Source organism: Tinamus guttatus, unplaced genomic scaffold, assembly GCF_059628265.1.
Source record: "Tinamus guttatus ecotype Peru unplaced genomic scaffold, ASM5962826v1 Tinamus_guttatus_pri_ptg000530l, whole genome shotgun sequence".
Lineage (NCBI taxonomy): Eukaryota > Metazoa > Chordata > Aves > Tinamiformes > Tinamidae > Tinamus > Tinamus guttatus.
In genome coordinates, this window is record NW_028289064.1 from 5,954,241 (window position 1) to 5,973,801 (window position 19,561).

The window sequence follows — 19,561 nt, forward strand, 5'->3', positions numbered from 1 at the left end:
CAGCCATTGTTGGTTAAATGATTATTTCCTGGCAAATGGGTTTAGATGTCTTTCAGAAAATAGCCAGAGGCAGAATCATGATCCTAAGGGCCCAGCGGGCATGCATATGGCACACGCAGCCGTAAGTTTAAATATCAATCTAATTAATATTTAAACAGTTTATACAAATGGGAACAGTTTCAGTGGGAGAGAATACCTAACACTACTGTATACTTTATGAGTTGGCAAATTGATAAAGGTTGGCTCATGCCTTTCTTCTGAATTTAGCAGAGAGTGTGTTTTAAAGCCACATCTCACTGTTCCCAGACGACATCCAACGCAATGTTACACGGACTAGCAATTTGGTAAACGTGGCCTCGCTCCTCTTGTAAATCTACGCATGGGTGGGTTTGGCGTTTTAAACTTTTTTAACTGGAAAAAAAAATGTTGGAGTTGGTTCAGTTAATGGATATGTGGGGGGTGACCAGGTTTTTCTTAAAGAGAAAATTGTCAAAATTTTCTCTTAACCAGGCCTCACTTCGAGGGAGATAAAACAAACGCGGCGTTCCAGGGAGGCCGCCTGTACGCACGAGCACAAAACGAGCCCTTTAACGCAGAGAATTTGCACCACGGAGACAGTATAAGGTTTTCATTTGGTTTCTCGCTCAGCCTTCGTGTCCAGCATTACCTCAGCCGGCCGATAACGAGGCGGCCGCGGCGCCGCCCGCAGCGCTCACGGCGGCCGCCGCTCGCGCGCGCGACCGCCCGGGCGCCTCAACGCGGGCAAGCGGCGAGGCCGGAGGAAGAGGAGGCCGCGCAGGGGGATGGGGACGAGGAGGAAGGACGAGGCAGGAAAGGGAGGGAGCGCGGCCGGGAGGGGAGGGAGAGCGGCGGCGGACCCGGCTCCCCCGCCCCCGCGGTGCCGCCGCCGGTTGCCGGGGCAGCCGACGTCACCGCGGCGGCGGCGGCGGCCATTGGTGCGCGGCGCCTCCCCCGAGCACGCGCCCCGCCGGGGCGGAGCCGGCGCCTGGCGGCCCTGGCTGCGGAGCCGCTGCTGGGCGCGCGGCCTGAGCGCGGCCGAGCCCGGCCTGTCCCGGCCGCCTCCTCGCCGCCCGCCGGGGCCATGGGCCGCCCGCGGCGCCGCCGCCTCCTGCCGCTGCCGCCGTTACTGCTGCTGCTGCTGCTGCTGCTGGCGCCGCGCGCCCGCGCCTGGGACAGCGGCGACCTGGAGCTCTTCGACCTGGTGGAGGAGGTGCCCCGGAGCTTCTACGACTTCCTGGGGGTGCAGCAGGTGAGCGCGGCCCCGCGCGGGCGGGCGCTGTCACCGCGCGGACACGTGCGCTGCGGCTGCCGCCGTGGCAGCGCGGCCCGGCCCGGCCCCGCGCGGCTCCCCGCAGCCTCCTCTTCCTCGCGGCGCCCCGGCTGCCCGCGGTGTCTGTGTCCCGGTGCTCTCCTGGCGGCCTCTCCTCTTCCATCTCCCCCCTGGCGGCGCGCGGGCTGCCCACGCGTGTATCTGGCGCTCCTTGTACGCGCGCCGGGCGCTGGCTCCGCGCTTGCCGGCAGTTGGCACCTTCCCCTTGTTCCGTTTGGCTCCTTCCCCTTGTGTCGCTCCTGCCCGGCCCGGACCCTGCTGCTGCCCGGCCCAGTGTGCCCGGCAGCCGGCCGGGCTCTCGCCTGGTGGTGCCTGGGGCTCCTTGGCAATCTTCCTTATTGCCTCCTTCTGCCAGCCAGTGTTCCTCTCCTCTGGAATTAGATATATATCATTCTAATCTGTTTTATTTTAGCAGAATCCCCAAAAGACACTTGGCTCTTTTATTTCTTCTAGGGCCTCTACCTTCTGGTGGCTGGTCCTGCCCCTGGAACGGGCACCCTTGCAGCCCCAAGCTCTGTTCTGATGCAGTTACAGTGATTGCAGAGACTAATAACGGTGATTTCGCATGCCTTTCATCAGGGCAGGGCCTGTGAGGAGAGGGAAGGCTGTCTCCAGTGCTTCAGCCACAGCCTCCTGATGTGGGTGTAAGGTGGACATATAATAATAACAATAATTGGTGGACCCTGAGTCTGTCTGATCTCTTTTCTCCATAAGCATCTGGAGTTGAAACTATGTGGAGCATTATCACCATCATTATACTTACCACCCAGCAAAAAATGCTTCCTAAGGTTCAGTTTCATGGGCCTGAATATTTAGTCTTTAGTTCCTGAAAGGTAATTGTGGTGTTATATATTGTAGGGATATGAAATCTTCTTTTGGTTTCAGTTCCTGTTCAGTTCAGACCCAACAGGTGAATTAGTGTTAGTAAATTCCACCCCCTCCTCCCTTTTTTTCCCAGGGCTGAGTCTGCAACTTGCACAATAAGTTTAATGCAACATAATGTAGTTAATTTTAATGGGCAGTCATTCTGCTAGTTCTGCTTTCTACTCAGTTTACAAGATACTAAAAAGTCTTTATGGAGAATGTGAATCACCTGTAATAAGCAAGTAGGGGAAAAATTAGTAGAAGATGCCAGACAGATGAAAGGATATTCTGTTAGATGTAAGTACAGGTTAATCATTTATGGAATCACTACAGTCAACACTTGAAACTTAAACTGTATTAGATGCCTTTTATGCGTAGAAGAATACACCTGTGATTATGGTAATAAAAATGTTGATGTTAAGCTCAACCGTGTGGTTTAGTGATGCAAATCAAATAGAAACCAGTAAATGTTGAAAGAAGCTTTGTTAGTTTACAAGTTTTTCCATGTTGTATGTTTTATTCCTACCGTTGGCTTCTCCAGCCTGTACCAGATGCTTCAAACAAGGTACTGAAGTAGGGTTGCTGCTCGCACTGACCCATAGAGAGCTGAAGTGGTTTAAGTTCCCCTCTGACAAAGGCCCTGCAACATGATTAGGGGATGGAAACATGCAACAGTGTTAGCTGTTCTACTTTCTAACTTAATACCTTAACATAAAGCTACATTTAACTGTAATGCATTGCAATTTATCATAATTGAAGATATGCTGTTTCCATATTTCTTCAGGTTTTCTGCGTTCTTTAGAGCTATATTTTAATGGAGCTGACTGCTTTTTTATAGGTCGTTTTATTTGGACTGTCTTTGACTAGAATGCTTTGGTTAGTTTTTCTGTAGTTTTGGTGCCATGGTTGTATTCTATTATACTCAGATGTATTTCTTGGCATTTTACCATAAAATGGGCTGAGCTTGTGCGAAAATAAACTCTGTGTCCTTGCTTTTGGACTGTTTCATAATCTCATTTATCTCACTAGTTTGCTATTTTTAAAAAGTCATGTTTTGTCATACTGTGTGTCCTGATAACTCCTCCTTGGCAAGGTTACCATTTTTTTAAAAAAAATATTGCCTTTTGTTTTGGAAAAAAAAAGAATATACATATATATATATATTGCTTAGGTTTTGATGGAGAACTCTGGTAGTGGCTTCTTGTTGGGCCTCATGTGCAATGTGGGAAGCTGATGCTGACCTCAATGGACAGGGTGCGGGTGGGGAGTCCTGTAGCTTTGGTGCCTTGATGAAGCCTCTGGCTGCGAGATCTCCCCCTGGAATTGGAGAGACCTGGTGGTCCTCGGTGCGGGTGGTCACAGCAACCTGAGCATTCTGCTGCTTGCCCTTTGGAGGGTCTTGGTGAAGCCTCATGATGTTGTTAAGTGGCAGAGTAAGAGGTTTAGAGCTGCTGTAATGTTTTGGCTGGTGACTGAGATGCGGAAAACGGTTTTTGTTGTGAATGTGGAATGTCAGAGGAAGAGTAAGATTGTGACTGCCTTGGGTTTTAGAGTAATTGTCCTTAGGACTTGACTTTGAGGTAAAGTTGGCTCAGAAACTGCAGGTGTTACGGGTGAGTACCTAGACTGAGAGTTCTCTGGTGGTTATGCAACAGCACAGTTGGATTTGTTAATCCATTGCATTCCATTGTAACATTGGATAGCAGGAAGTGTTGTTACTTTTGGACTCTTGTACTGTTACTATTCTGAGCAATTTGGGAATTGGACTACCTACTCGAGTTTTTGGTTGCTCCTAAGTTGTTGACGTGTTTCGCTTAACAGGCTTGTTTAAAATATTGTTCTGAGAAATCCGACTTAATAAGATGGGGGAGATAACCTTTTGCCTGAGAAAAGGCCATGCTTTCATGTCTGCCAAATGTTATGCCCAAATGAAGAAAATGGAACGATAAACTCTTGACAGAACAGATGTAACAATCATTTGAGTATAGTCAGTTTCAGGCTGACAAAAGAACTTGGACCAGGTAGTATTTGTCTTTAAAACTAAGATTAAATAGTTTAATAAAGACGTTATGCCCTCAGTAATAAAACTACTGTGTTACCTGAGACAAGGTACCTGAGCACAGCAAATGTGATGTCAACCTCTCAGAAAGATTCTAGGGAGATCTGGAGAACTCTAAGGTGGTCTAACTGATGTTTGAACCGATTGAGCTAATTATGTTGTCTCTTACAGCTTTTACTAGCTGCTATCTGCTTAGCAAGCATGATATGCTCTGAGCGAATCAACTTGGCATCTGTAGGGCTTGGGGAGCTCCTTGCCAAAATATGGTCTTCCTCGTAACAGCCTATATGGTGTCAAAGGAACTATCTGTTGCTCTGCTATTTCTGGTTTGCAGTAAGGAGGACACAACAGGCCTATGAATGTCTTTGAGCCTTTGTGTGGCAGAGTTCTAGTATGCTGGATCAGTAGATCAACAAATTTTGAGGGAAAATTGTTTGCCTGTGTTACCAGTGCACTGCACTAGATCAAATGAAGATGTGTTAAAATGCACAAGCTTTGCTGCTAATCTTGGCTGTGTAGAGCAGTATGTTATATGTCAGTTATGACCAAGGAATTTCTGAACAATCTTTTGGATTCCTGCAGATAATTAGAAAACAGGTCTGTACTGAAAGTTCTCCTAAGTCTGTGCAGTGCTTGAAAGTAGAAGTTTTTCTCATGATTTTTGAAACTTTGAAAGATACTGCAAACACCCTCTGAGACAGTAAAAGAGGTCCTGAAACCTCATGTTGCTGAGGGAATAGTAGCGCCTGCATTTGGCTTGCTAGCGAACATGTGACTACAGATAGAACTTTCTGAACATGTTGTGGGAGACGCATTTCTCGGAATAAGGATATACCTTCCTGGTCGTATACTAAGCTTACTTGAAATAAGACTCAAATGCACTCACATGTTTTTACTTCTCATTAAGAATTGAAGATGATCTTGCCTAAGATGTCAGTGGCACCTTCATTGGGTGTTTAGAAGCTGAAACATCTAATCTACAACTATGACTTCTAACTGAAAATAAAACAAAGTACCCTCTTTGTATGGATTCCTCTTGGAGAAATTACTTACATACTGGTGTGCTGCTGTTGTGGCAGTATAATCTGCTGTGTTGTATCCTTTCAGAAATAGGTGTTACTTTAAAATCCTATGGTTTAAAAGAGGTTTTTCCTCAGCTTTTTAGGGATGAACTTCTACATGCCTGTCAAGATAGTGATTTACACTTAGCTCCTTTGGATTAAAATATCCACTTCCAGGATTGTCAGAGTATTTCATTCATGTCATAGCTAGCTTTGCTAAATAATGTTGTAATCCTGAGTCACACTCGTGTGTTCAGAATCTGATTTCAAGTCCAGCAGCCTCTGGATGCTAATATGTTGGAACTTCAAGGAAGAGGTGATTTCCTGATCAGGAGCGTGATCTCTTTGTTTATGAGAAGCTTCAACCCTTTGGGACAAGTTGGAGGTTTTGGACTAATAGACACCTGAAACAGAGAAGCCAAGTCTGCATTAGCAAGAGATGGAGACCAAACAAGGCTTCATCTTTTGGTTGCAGTGCTCGATACCAAGGAATTGATGGCCATACTGTATTTCAAGGAATGTTTTATGCTGCGCTAATTTCAGCCTGGTTCCACAGCCCCTTTGTGTTGAAAGGCACTAGCCCTGCTCTTGGAATACATTTTACAGTTTATTTCTATCTGAACTGGATTCCAGTTCACCCACTCGAGGATCACTTCATGGTGTGCAGTCAGTGGCATAGTAAGGAGCTTTGTTCTACACATGCACTCTTGATCTGCATTAAAAGACTGAGGTAGATGCACCTATAAGACTATGGTAAATGGCCTATGCTAAATTTTATCTCCTGACATTGTCCTTTGAGGATGTTAGCAGAGATGAGCCTCACAGCAAAGTGCAAGGCAGTTAGCTGTTACCAGACATTAAGGGGGGTTTGAAGAAAATCCTCTATAATATATTCTTGAATGGTCTGTTTTATGCAAGTGTGATGACTGATTCCTCCTGAGCTGCCACAGCCCCATCACTGCAGTTCTACATTTGTGGATTCAGAGGTTATGAAAATAGAAGCCCTTGAACATAAATTTGGGAATTGTGTTTCAGAATAGTTATTCTTGAAGCTGCCAGAATGTTGCATAATCTGGCACTGCTGTCCTCCTGCTTTTTGACGGGGTCACTCTCCAGAAAAGAAATCCAGAGAAAACAAAACAAAACAAACAAACAAACAAAAAAACAAAAACAAAAAAAAAAGGAGAATATTCTTGCTAGAGAGTTTTTGGGATTTTTGAGTGCACTGAGTGATCCCCCCAAGTGATGGCAAATCCTGCCTGTGCTCTCAAGTCTTCAGGAATAAAACAGCTTACCCCTATCCAACTTTTGTCTCCCCTGGCAGGCAAGACATAGATAAGCACAATGAGGAAGAAGAAATAAAAAGGAATAACCAAGAAATTCAGTGGGCTAAATTGGGTAGCAATGTCTTTTTGTTCCAGGTGACAAGCTGGATCGTGCTCCAAAGACTCACTTTGCTCTTCTGGCACTTAAGTCTGGTGCATCCAAACTGTTTTTTACGGGTAACGTATGTGGGTGCAGTGTTACTAGAACCCTGCTGTGTGCATCATCTGCAAATGCTGTGCGAAAGTGTGGGTTGGTTCTCCAGGCTCAGGCCTCCAAGCTTTGGCAGTATTTAGTGAGACAGAGCTTCACGCTTAGGCAATCACAGCATCAGTTTTCAGATGACTGTCAAAACTGTGTGCTTCAGATTGTGTTTTATTTTTTAGCCATTTTTTGGAATATGATTTTAGTTTTTCATGAGAAATATGTTATTCACTATGGCCTTCGAAGGTCTTTTTCTATGAAGTGATCTGGAGCTATGTAAACCTTAATGTCTCTAATACTTTGAGCAGTCAAAGTTATTAGGCCAGCAGTGAAACATGATTCCTAAGTGGTCTTGATATTGATTTGGTTTCCTCTTTTAAGACTATCTTCTACTTCAAAATATGTAATAAGCAGGGCCAGCAGTTTTGGAAGACATCAGAATTTAATGCAGCATTAATCACAGGATTACAGAGTTTGTTGGAAAAAAAAAAGTGAATTATGTTTCAGCAACTTCTTTGTTCAAAACTGTCAAAATAATTATCTTCTGTGATATACATCAAGGTTATAATAATAGCAGACCTTATTTGGACACTGAGAGATCTTAGGAAATAACTTTAAATGATGGGAAAGGGGAGGTTTTCTTCAAAATCTGTTTTGTCTTGAGGAATTGGCTCCTATTAAGGCGATTACAGCCAAAAAAAAATCAATATACTCTCAACTTTTAGGCAATAATAGACACTATTGCAGTAGTCCAAACAAAAATAGAATTAAAAATCCAAACAACATTATTAGTTTCTCTGGCAGTAATGTGTCCCACGTTTTTATGAGCTTATTCCATAAAAGTAATTGCATGTTTTTTTGCAATATACAATTGAGGCACAATTCAGCCTCCCTTCATGCTTCTAAGCTTCATATTTGAGTCTGTTACTTATAAACAGAAAAAGTTATACATAGAAGTGTGATTTCCAGCAGTTCTAGAAACTCTGCTTTTGATTAAAACTGAAATATTCCAATTTCTTTCTTCAGCAGCAGTGATGCTTCAGCTGTTCTTTTCCTTTTCGTATACTTCCCAGTTCTCTAATTCTTTAAGGGTCGTCCACAGTAACTTGATCATCAAATTGCAGAAATATGAAATGGTCTGTTCTTTTCTTCCTAGTAGTTTAACTTGTAATTCTCTGGAGGGAGTGGCCAGTTTCTTGGTGAGGAATGGTAACATGGTTGGTGGCCTGTTCTGCTCTCTGCTTCTTAAAAATAACCCTCTATCTTGTTGCTTGTGCTTATTTTAAATGAACTTTCTTTGCTGAAGTTTTCATATATGTGTCTGCATTAAGTACCTAAAACATCCCTAGTTAATAACTGGGGCTGAGTAGCAGTTTTTGAAGTGACTTCTCGGAGGGCTTTCTGCTACTTGACCATTGTGGATGGCAGCAATCGTGGTGATGTGTCTAAAATGGTGTGATGAAAAATCTTAAAGCCAGGCTTTATTTCAGTCTGTTGAATGATGAACTCTTTATAGTTTGTGTAGATGTGCTCTAGAATGAAGCTCAACACAGGTTTCTGAGGAAATATAGGAATAACCATTTGGAGGTATTTGTGATGCTATTTTAACTCTAAAGTTAAAAAGAACAAGAGAATAAGCCTACGTTACATAGAAAAAACTTTTCTATTGTGAGAATTAAACTGAAATTAAAGTGGAAAAATGGAGGAAAATAAGGTATATCTGAAATCATGTTTTTAGTATTCCACAACATCAGTGGGATTTCTAAGAAATTAGTATCACTTGGGAAAATTGCAGTTTTGTCTTGTTACGCTGCCTTTTGCATAGCGATATGTCCTGTCCTTTAAAAGTTTATTTCTCTTAATTTTGGATTGCTGAACAGTAGGTGTTTTCCTTTGTTTATTGGTTTGTTTAAAGCTTCAAATGTCCCTTATCACTGCTGCCCCCAATCATGAAGCAATCATAGGGTTTTTTGCTTTTTGTTTGTTCGTCAAGCTCCCTGTAAAGAGTGATATGTAAACATACACATATGGTTATGTCTGCAGTGTATGCTGTACATGCAGTGCATGTTAGTTATGTGAACAGTAATTCTGTTTAAATGTCACACTTTAAAGCACGTTTGTAACCCCACTAACAGAGTTTGTTGTATCATTAAGCTCTGCCTTGCTCAAGTACTTAAAACTGACTGCAAATTTCTTCAATGACTTGGATCAGACCCTACGTCCTGTACTTCCTAATGTCCAGCAAACAAATCACAGAATGAAAATGGTAGAAAACTTGGAGTCACTCCATGTTTTTGGCTAGATCCAAAGTTTCTCCTTTTCAGGTTGATTTAGAAAACTTTGCTAGAAAACCAGAAGACGCAAAGGAACTTTTGAAGTAACATTGCTCTCCACTCATGCCCTGAATAAAGCGAGAAAGAAGAAACAGTAGCCTTGTTTTTATAGAAGGCTGTACCTCTGAAATGGTGCTTTGCCAAATAACAAAGTGCTTTTGCAAATGACAAAGTTGTGAGGTAGACCTACTGCACTATTTTGGGATGATGAATAGGTTCTTCTTTAAGGGCAATTATCGTTGTTATCTACTGCTGACATACACTGGGATGGTTCTGATGCCCAATTAATTGATACTTTATCACACTTCCAACTGATTTAGAGCAACTTGTATAGTTAATAATCACCTTTTCATACTCAGCAATGCCATATGCAGTGCTACTTCTGTAGAACTACAAGATAACCCAACAACATCCAGACAAACTCTGAATTCATTGATTGGGCTGTATTTACCAAGAATAGTATCTTAACGGCTGATCTGCAGGTTGAAGATGTCAACCAGGCAGTTGTCAATTTGCTTTTGCAGTTGATAATGGCAAAAGAATGGCAGCCTTCTCTTGGACTTTGTTTTTAAATACAGCATCAAGCTTTGTACAACTGACTTGCTCTCACGTTCCATTACATAGTAGAGGGTTTCCATGCTGGAGCGCACCAGTACTTGGTGTAGTGAATATTTCTGTCTGGTCTTTGTCTTACCTGCTTGTGCAATAGTGCATGCTTAAACAGAAAGCTGTGTTATTTGTGCAAACAAAATGTACTCCTGTAACGGGCAGATAGAGATCAACGTATCAACAAGTTAGTGATTTGCTGCTTTCCTGAGTCAGTTTTGTGCCTTTTACAGAGTTACACATTTAAAAATGCACACTTGTACATTAGCAAACTGTAGCCACCTTGATTTTTGTAGTGAAGGTGCAGGTTCTGGTTAGTGAACTTAGATATACTGACTATAGACAGTCAATATCTAAGTGTTGACTTAGATATATTGGCTTGTAGTTATGAGTTAACTCACAGATTTCCAGTTGAAAATCACAATATTCTTTTGATCACTGGAGATACCTTTTCCTTTTTAAATTCTCTGATCTCCTCCTCAGTGGTGCAGTGTAGTGTGTAGGGGCCTGTTTTCTCAGGCTCAGGTAGTGCACCCTGGGTGTCATCCACAAGCTGCTTGGATGCCTTCAAGGTGCACTGCATGCCGTCAGTGTAGGCTGCTCCAGGGTCCCCTTTGGTTTCCTGTTCTTACATGTCTGACATGTCACACTCCTTTCTTAAATAAAAATAATAAATCCCGTGGCAATAGCAGGTGTTAGATGTGAACCGCAGGGCGTTTTGTGGTCCGTATCCCCCATACTCGCCCAGCTGCCCCAGTTGTTTGGTCAGTGATTTTAGGAGGAGCAATCCCTGGGGTGCCTTGTGAGGGGCTCCTGCTCCGCAGCAGCTCCAGGAGCAGCCAGCAGCAAGTCCAACATCCCGCCGGGGTTAGTGAGTGCCAGGGCTGAGTTCGCCATTGCGCAGGCAGGGCTTAGGGGAAGATAAACCAAGTCTGTCACCCTGCATCTACCTCCACTAAAGGCCCCTTGTCTTAGTTCTGCTGAATTGCTCTGTTTGGGAGTTTCTTCCAGCATTTCCATACCAGCATCTGGTGTCTGATTGACACTAATGTAGCATCACAGGTGAACTTGGAGCTAACACTGCCCAGTCTCCTCCTTGGTTCCCATGAAAGTACTGAATAAAGCCAGCCCAAGCGGCTGGGGCCCATTCTGCTGCCCATGCTCTGCCCTGAAGAGCGACTATTAATCCTTGCCTAGTTTCATTAGTAAGCTTTGGTGGGGAACCTTGTCAGAAGCAATTTCAAAGTGGAATGTGCTGGCTCTGCTGGGCCCCCTTTTCACATAACCTCCCAGCTGCACTCACCCAAGTGGGTCAGCGCAGAGGCGGTGCTGCCTCTTCCCCAACAGACCATGTATATCCCCTCCTTAGTGACTTTGTTTAATGGACCCTACTGCCTTTTTCCCAGGGTGGATGTTAGCTTTGCTAATCTGTAATTCCCCAAACACCTCCCAGAGCCCTTTCTGATGGCTGGAGGTGTTTTGGCGGCTTGTGAGGCCAGGTCACCTCGCTTGGGCCCTGGTTCTGCAGCTTTGCATGTGAATTCCTTCCATAGGCTTTCATGGAGGCCGCCTGGTCCTGGAGGCTGTCTACAGCTCTTACCTGGTTGGTGCAACGCCTCTGTATATTGATTCATAGAATGGTTGGAAGGGACCTCTAGAGGTCATCTAGTCCAATCTGCCTGCACACACAGGGTCATCTAGGACATGTGGCACAGGACCAAGCTGACTGTGCTCCTCTGACCTGTCTGTGGCCAAGAATGTGTTGGTGGTGTTGGAATCTCTCCAATGTTTCCAGCGGGAAAGGACTCATAGAATTACCTTACTGAATTGCCTAGCTTTAACTTCTTCCTGACTTAAACTTCTGCATTTCTGTCACCAAGCAATCAAGCAAGTTTTGCCAGCGACCTGCTTTTTATTATGTTTAAGAAATAAAGTGTTTTTGAATTTGCCACTTTAGTTGCTCTGACAATAAAAGTCTGCATTAAAAAGTTAGAAAGTCAAAAAAAATTTTTTGCTACGTTTTCCAAAAATTCTATGGAAACCGGTGCATAATGCACCAAATTGCTATGATGATCATTGATCATTTGAAGAAAGAATAGCTGCTGTTAACCAGTTTCCTGCTCTACTGTTACTCACATATGATTAAACAAATTTTCTTAGGAGCCCAGGCCTCCTACTGAGTTATTCTAAAGGAGTTAAAGACCAAGCGGTCCACTTCTGGTAATTTTGTTTCCTTTAGTATCTAGCATTAACTCTGTAACACCCTCCTCTGACGACAGTTCTCTTTTCAGAAGGTAAAATGGAGGCTTAGGTCTGTATAATCACTCTAGGTGAGAAAGAGGTAAGATTTATTCAAAAGTCACGTTTTCCCCTTTTGATCAATCCTTTGATCAATGCCTTTATATGCTAATAATTCTATAGATCTATTAATTCCACAGAAAGCTTCTTGTTGTGATGTGCATAAGTTATTTTGGAATACTTATTTTGGAATAGATTTCTTAATTTTGATGTTGTCGTTTTGATGTTGATTAATTTTTTTTTCAGTTGTATAAATCATTGCAAATCTTCAGTTTTTACATTTCTAGTTAAGCTTTTTTATTTGGCACTGGCATTGAACTCTTGAGAAAGATGTGCAAGAATTTTACGATGGTTTGTCATCACTTCTAACTCTTTTTAAAAATAGAAACTTGCAAAATAAACCTCACAGTAGGTAATTTGTGTGAACTGCAGGAACTTCAAGTGAGCCTATCTAAGCTGAGTTGCGCAGAATCAAATACATTTCAAGGTGTTAGCATGTTCTGCTGCCCAAAGTACTGAAACATGGCATCCCATCCTGCCCTTTGCTTCTGTGCTGTGCACCTTGGCTAGTGACAAGGGATGTGACTCTGGAATAGACTTGGTTCTTTGCTGACATCTACGTTGCTGGAGCCATGTATTGAGACATCAAGTCTGAGAACATAAGTAAGCAGAAACTAATAAAAAGTTTGGTGTTATGAAAGACTAAATCAGATGGCATTTTCTTGGAAGTCTAGCTTTGCAGATACAAAGCATAAGGTGCAGAGGCAATTCCTGTGCAGGCCCCAGGTTTTCATTGTAGTGTAAAAGTAAATTGCAATATATAGATGTAATTAAACATTATTAGTTTTGCAGCTTTTTTAATCACACTTGTCTTTACCCCAAAAAAATCAAGATAAAGTTAAATCTGTTGTTTAGTTTTGTCAGTATCTTGTGAACCCGAGGATACTATGTTTAAATTCAGCATGTTTAGATAGTGTTACAGGCTCCTTCTAAAGGAGGAGCAAAGTGAGAGAGAAAGGCATTTGAAGTAAAAATCACATCATAGTAACAGAGAGCTTCAATCTTGATATTGCATGGGCTGTTTTAAACCATGATTTTCCAGATTTCAGTACAAGAACATCCATTTGTGTTCAGTAGTGTCTGCAGTGTAGAAAATAAGCTGGGGCACTGTTTGTTTTGAGAAATGCCTTTGCACAGGTTGCCGTTCTGCATTGCAGAATGTCGACTTCTCTTGCAACTCTATGAACATAAGCCCTGTTTAACATTGAACACTGATGTTCTTGTTTTCTGTCTGGAAATTAATTTCATCTGTCTTCTGTGTGTTTGCTTTCCTCAAGGTTCAGGGTTTTAGAAAAAAAAAAAGTGGCTCTTTTTTCTTAAAAAAGAACAAGACTTGTCTGCTATTTTAAAAACTGTTTACAGGATCAAAGTATCTTCTTGATTTCTCATGCGAAGAGGCAGAGTCTGTAAAACAGTGTCTTCCCTTCTGGAATATGTAGAATGCAGTCCTTTAGCTTCTGTACCTTCTAGCAGATTAAGTCTAAGACATTGTCACTGAGCTAATAGTATCCCATCATTATCAAGGTATTGGTTGTCCTGTCTGCTGTCATGATGTATAAGGGTCTTGCATGACAGTTGCTTAGACATGATCAGATTGATACTATGGCTATAAAGACAGTACTGGGCTAGGTTGGTTTCTGAAATTGATTTCTCAGTCTAGAAAGAATTGTATCTCGATCAAGTATTCAATATTTTGTTGTCCAGTTAGGAAAATACATTGAGTATTTCCAAGTCCAACCTCAACTGCAGAACTTGTTATTAATGTTAAAAAAAAAAAAAAAAAAAAAAAGCCTCACCTTGTACAAGGATTGCTTGTAGAATACCAGGCTGTTTGGCTGCAAGCCTGGAAGAAATAAATACATTACAGTCCTTCCCACTCTTCATCTGAGTGCCAGATTCAAAGGACATTTTAATAATAATATTATTTTGGTCATTTCTGAGAGGTAGCTTGCCCAAACAGAGATGACTTTTGACTTTCCACTTAAAAAAAATAATAAAGTGCATTCCCCACAAAACAGCAAAATAACCTATAAAAAAAAGGAACCTTCCCAAAGCAAAACAAAATCCATTAATTTTTAAGTGTGAAGAGTGGCGTACCTAAGAAGATAACATCTGGCATAAGTTGGCAGAGCTGGAAAATAGTAATGATTAAGCTCTCATGGCAAAAAGCTTGTCCTTTTTTTCTACTTCTGTAGTGAAACCAGTGTCCCATATAAAGATGAGGTGGTGCGAGTCCTCAAGTGATGGTCAAAAGAAGAAAGACTCCTTTAAGGACATTGATCGCTACACTACCCTAACAGTGGAATGCAAAACGCTGTGAAATGTGGGATTTTGCTTTATTTTGCTTTTCTTTGTCTTTGTGGGACTAAATTAATATATAAGCTACTTGTGTGCAGAAAAAGCGAGGTTGTGATAAAAGTGTTTCAGGTAATTGTTCAGTCTTTAGAAAATGCTGTTCTGCCTCCCAGTTAAATGACTGCTTGTGCTCTGGGACCTATTGAACGCCCGTAATAACGCAGATTCATATATTGGCAGCGGGCGCCTTGCAAGCAGACTCCCTACTTCAGAGACCTGTTCTGTCTTCAGTGACTCGATTAAGGACATGTATCATTACAAGAAGTGAGAAAATCACTCTAGGTGAATTTCTGGTGTGAGATGTATCGCTTGCTGAAGCGTGGGGCAGGGGGATAGCACTTGGCACCGCAGCCAGGGGAGCCTGGGCACATTGCTCCAGGGCATGGAGCCTCCAGGGTTAATGGTGCCTTTGCCGGTCGCATGACAGACTTGAGCTCTTCTGGATGCCAGCTTGAAGGTGAGTATTGAATAAGTGATCCTAGTAAAAACCAGTGCGTGTGCTGTGGCATAAACACTTGAGAACTTGTATTTGGTATTAAATGTAAGTGATCTAGAAAAAGTGCCGGAGTTGCCAATGTCATCCAAGGAAAAAAGCTGATTTTTAGGAGAATCATTGCTGATCTTTTGAGTTATATCTTGCTTACCAGGCTGTGCTTCTGTTCCTCTGTAGGATGGATTTGAGTGGTTTTGCTTTGGATAACCTATGGAATCTTTCCTCCTTTGTTTTTTGCTTTGGCAAACCAGAAACAAAACCCGGGGAGCATTTCAGATGAACTGGTCTTTATTTTCTAAGCCAGAGCCGTCCCTCCAGAGTCCAAGAGTTAGTCCCCTCCTGGTACAGGAGGGCAGAGCAGGTCTTTACTTCCAGCTACTACTACAGAAGGCATAAGCAGCCCTAAAAGGAAGCAGATGCCTGTCCTGGGCTTCTGGAAAGTTCCCTCTCACTTACTCTGGGTTACTTCCTTCACCCAAAACCTTTGGTAACAGTCTTACAATCCTCACCAGACGTTACCTAACTGGGCATTGTGGATTTATTTATTTATTTGTTTATTTTTGCCTTCTCCCCCCAAACAAGAAGCCGAAGTAGCTTCTCGTTTCCTGCTGTGCCTCACGCTGTGTTTCCTGGGGACGCCTCGGCCGGGACCTTCTCCCGGGCGCTGCCCTGTGCCGAGGGCAGCTGGTCACGTCCCCGCTGGCCGCGGTTGTGGTGCTCCAGGGCTGCCAGGGCCTTGTACACACATCTCGGGGACTTTCTGCTGGAATTGGCCATACTCTGCAGCTAATAATTATTCTCTCTTCTTCAGTGACATTTTCATGGCTTTTGCACCATTTGTTTTTCTTATTTTATCTTTCAGAGGCTGAAAAAGTGAATGGTCTGTCCTTCTTGAGTGCATACAATACTTTGCCTTCAGATTCCTTCTTTTTTTTCATCTTTTCATCTTTTCATTTTTCATTTTCATATTTTCGTCTTTTCATTTTCATATCTTTTTTCATCATTTCATTCATCATTTCATTTTCATTCACTATACTTCCTAATGAGTGATATCTATAATTTGCAAAGCAGCCTTTCTCTGATAACTCTTGTATAATTATATCGAATACCTCTCTTCCAAAGCTACAGTCAGCTGGAACTACTTGTAGTTAGATAGTTACGTTCAGAAAAAAAACTTGGCAATCTCCAATGTGTTCTTCTTCCATTTGTCATTCTTCATCTTGGAGGTCATCTTTTCTTGTGTCATTTGTTTTTAATGCCGTCCAATTTTACTGTGGCTTTCTCTGCTTGCCATAAATTAACACATTTCTTTCAGCTCAGTAGCTAAAATGATTATATCCAACCTGGTTAACTTATGTCTTAATTACTTTAGGAAGATCCCTATGCTTTCTGTAACTAAAATGTCCATCTAAAACAGTGTTTGCCTTTCAGTTGGACCTCAAGACTGAGTTGCCAATCGGCTGGGAGTTAGTGCTGCATCAAGCTTAAAGCTGCATGCGTATTATATAGTTTATATTCCATTATACTTTTATTTCCTACCTTTTTTTAATCCTTATACACTTCTACATTATTTGGTTTTTCTTCTTTGCTTGTAGACAATTTTCTAGCTCTCGTCCATTGAGTTTTTTTCTCACTCATATCTTTTATGAAGAACCATTTTAAATTCTTCTTGTTGGTGTCAGTCCTATTCTTCCTTTTCCAATATTGTAGGAGAATTGTCCTAACTTTAAGAGCATATACTTCTGTTGTTTGTGGCTTTCTCCAATCATTTTTGAACAAATATTTGATGTGGTGTCAATTGTGGCAGTTGAGTGCTATACAAATGATTACAGTTATGTTATACACATGAATATTTTGAAGCAGAATTTCTAGCACCCTTGTTTGAGAATTGCTGATCTAGAATGTAAGTGATTTTGGGCATGTAGCCTGGATTCCCAGGCCAAGCAGACACAAAAGTCAGATCTTCTAGATTGACCTTTTCCAGCTGGATGGTTTGGCTCTCTGGAGGTTGTCTTTCCTAGCGGAAAAATTGTCACAGGCTGCTTTGCCTCAGCCTCCCGTTCTGCAGAGAGTGCTTCGCTCTGTAAACGTAGCTGAGTGACCACCCAGTGCCTACTCAGTACAGATTTAGTGTGTGGATGGGTAGGCATGGCATTGGGATTTGGTAGAAATGGCGTTGATTTCTTCTTCACCTGCTAATGAAGTGTTAATGAGGCATAAGTCTGGTAGAGAGAATATTATTTCTTCTTTATAACCCAATAGTTATTCATTTTTCCTTTTTTTTTTTTTTTTTTTTTTTTTTTTTTTTTTAAATTTCTGCAACAGAAATTGAATTATTGAAGCTTGGCTGTGTCTAGTAGCTGCTGTGCTGTCTAACAGGGCAACACTGGGAGTCATTTGTCACAGGCAGAAAACCCAATTGCAATGGCTGTTGAAGAGAAAGTGAAGTGAAATAAGATTGTATGTATGGCATGGCAGATACTTAGGAGCAGTTCATGTAGTTTGCACTGTATGTTTGCTACCAAGTTTATTTGAGAGGTACTCTACGCCATAGTGAAGCCCTTGTGGGGTTTCTGTATTTTCCAGCATGGTGTGTGGGAGGGATAGGGGGCTGTGGCAGTAGTTACATCCAAGTCTCTCAAGTAAATCAAGATCTTTCAGCCTGGCTCCATTCGGTTACTTCATTAGTCCTTCACCCTTCCTATTTGATCTGTAGAAATCCCCCGAGGTTTTTGGTGTGTTGGGTGCCTGTTTCTGCGCCAGCCGGTTTGTGCTGCAGAGCAGCGAGGCTTGTCCTGCCCGAGCCGATGTCCCCAGCCGATCAGAGCTGATCACAGCTGGGGAGGCAGGGGAGAGGCTCACACCGCCGCGTTCTTGCGGCGTTAGGCACTGCCTCGGAGATGTGCTGCTCTTCTGCCTTTCTTTATGAGATAATATTCAACACTAAGTCCAAGGAGATGTTTTAATTATGTTATTTCTCCTAACTGCTGAACCTAGTGTTTCTCAAGTGGAAAATACTGCTTGTATTATCACTTAACTCTTGCTATGGTGATGCATGTATGTTCTAAATGTAATGCTGGGGGACTGTGAACGTAGGTTTTTATTCTGTGCAGTATGAAGTAAAAATGAAACTAACGAAGCAGAGGTTTTGGAGAGGTTTGCTGAATTTACTGGGAGACTCCCGAGTGTGCTCGGGTAGGTACCAGAGCTTCGGTTACAAGACCAGCACGTTTCTTCAGTATTCTGCCTGTATGGTTATCTCTCTACTCTGCTGATCATTTAATCTGATTATTGAGACTTTATATTTTTAAGTTCAGTTTTGGTTTCTTACCACTTGATGGCAGTGAAGGAGCTAGTGTTGCCAGGCAAAGGTTCAGGGCAAGAACCCATTATGAATAACAAAAGAGGAGGTACAAAGGAAGCCTCTGACATTTAATATTGTTCACATTTCTGGATGATATTACATATCCCAAGGATGACAGTAGAGGAGGAGAAGCCTCTAGATGGAGCCTCAGTACTTCCAATGGGGGAGAGAATTTTGTGCTCCAGTGGTTTGTTTCTATTTATAATAATTCTTTCAAACAACTTTCCCATTTAAGATTGCGATGTTACCAAACATAATCAATAAGTGATATCAGAGCTTCTGATGTTATAAAAATTCTGTGCTTTTCAAGAATATGCAATTCTGAGGATTTCTCACACCTTGTGTTCGAGTTCTGCAGGCTTTCAATGTTCTTAAGAATTATCAAATACTGTTAGGAATATGCTTTATAGATTAAGTATCAACTTCATTATTTAAGTTAGGATATTTTTCCTTTTATCTTTTCTTTTTAAGTTAATTGGTTTCACTGCTGGGCAAAAAGAAAATCTTGAAAAAAAATGTTCGCATTGTAAAGTATCCTGTACTGTTTACTGTTCTGTTCATTTTCTTCTTGGTGAAGAAGTATGTGTTGTAACTTTAAATATTATAATGCATGTACGTGTGTTGAAGGCACTTTATTAAAGAAGGATCTTTTGCACTTCCAGCGCCCATGTACCCCTCTTGCCAGGCTGATATGGGGAAATGAACCATATAATGGCCCTGCTATAGTAATTGGCTCCACATGGGTGGACTCTAGTGCACAGACAAAACCTTATTTGAAGTAATTGGTGCTTTGTGTAGGTACAAGGGTCTCTACATGCAGACTTATTTTGGATCCTGGGTCAAACCTTGGCATTAGTGAAGGTTTCAATTTCATGCAGTTATGTTTTTTTTAATTTAATGCTAAAGAAAGAAGTTAGCTTGTTAAGTTTTGTAAAAATACCAATTTATATTAATTGCAGGAAATATTAAAAAGAGGTAAATTTGCATAACTATCAAATATCTTAATTATTGGAGGTATTTTTCTAGTTCTGTAGTAGACATTATTACATAAACTCAAGGTTGATGGTAAGTGAAAATAGACGAGAATTATTAAATATTTACTTTAGTTTCTGATCCCATTTTCATTTCAAAACCACATTAAGTGCATTATATCTAGCGTTAGCTGGCACCTGTCAGCCTGACTGAAGGAT

General features: G+C 41.9%; 1 protein-coding gene across 1 annotated transcript in view; it reads left to right on the forward strand.

Annotated features, from left to right (window-relative positions):
- The first annotated feature begins 1,059 nt into the window (after window positions 1-1,059).
- DNAJC1 (DnaJ heat shock protein family (Hsp40) member C1) overlaps window positions 1,060-19,561 on the forward strand; it is a 97,704-nt gene continuing 79,202 nt past the window's right edge. The window contains exon 1 of the mRNA XM_088533983.1: window positions 1,060-1,270. Within this exon, the coding sequence (XP_088390109.1) occupies window positions 1,103-1,270 (168 nt within the window). The 5' untranslated portion in view covers window positions 1,060-1,102. The remainder of the gene's footprint in view (window positions 1,271-19,561) is intronic.